The 569-nt window shown below is 32.3% G+C and overlaps 1 protein-coding gene across 1 annotated transcript in view; it reads right to left on the bottom strand.

Annotated features, from left to right (window-relative positions):
- Positions 1–59: 59 nt before the first annotated feature.
- LOC106868399 (peroxisome proliferator-activated receptor gamma) overlaps positions 60–569 on the bottom strand; it is a 519,155-nt gene continuing 518,645 nt past the window's right edge. The window contains exon 12 of the mRNA XM_052972247.1: positions 60–462. Coding sequence (XP_052828207.1) covers positions 209–462 — 254 coding nt within the window. The 3' untranslated portion in view covers positions 60–208. The remainder of the gene's footprint in view (positions 463–569) is intronic.

Here is a 569-nt window from a genome sequence, read left to right on the forward strand (position 1 = left end):
ATATATATATATATATATATATATATATATATATATATACATACATACATACACAGACATGCACACACACATATATATACATATATATATTATGAACACATACATATATTTCGTGTAGTTTTTATATCTCAGCTTTCATAATTGCGTATGCTTTTGTATATATTTATGAATGTATGTGATAATGTAATTCATGCAATGCGTATAAGTGTTAGTGTCCTACATCAAATATTTCCCGCAGTAGTGGTGTTACATCTGAGTCTTTAGAGGCGCTGAGAAAACTACCTTTTTGCAGATGGCGGCCGAAATTCTCGGTAATTTGACGAAGATCTGGTATAAGTAGAAGCAGCTTTGGAAAAAGGAGGCGCTGGCGTGGATGATTATGCTTCAATTCAAGTCGAAGAGCATCCAAAAGATCCAACTGAATTTGTTCGATTTTGTGAGATTCGTGCAGCCCAGGGACATCTAGAGAAAATGGCAGAAAAAAAAATGATGTAATTTATATACAATACATTGTGTACATATCAATATATATGCGTGTTTGTCTTTGTGCATGTATGCATATATATATA

This window comes from Octopus bimaculoides, chromosome 1, assembly GCF_001194135.2.
Source record: "Octopus bimaculoides isolate UCB-OBI-ISO-001 chromosome 1, ASM119413v2, whole genome shotgun sequence".
NCBI classification, from domain to species: Eukaryota; Metazoa; Mollusca; class Cephalopoda; order Octopoda; family Octopodidae; genus Octopus; species Octopus bimaculoides.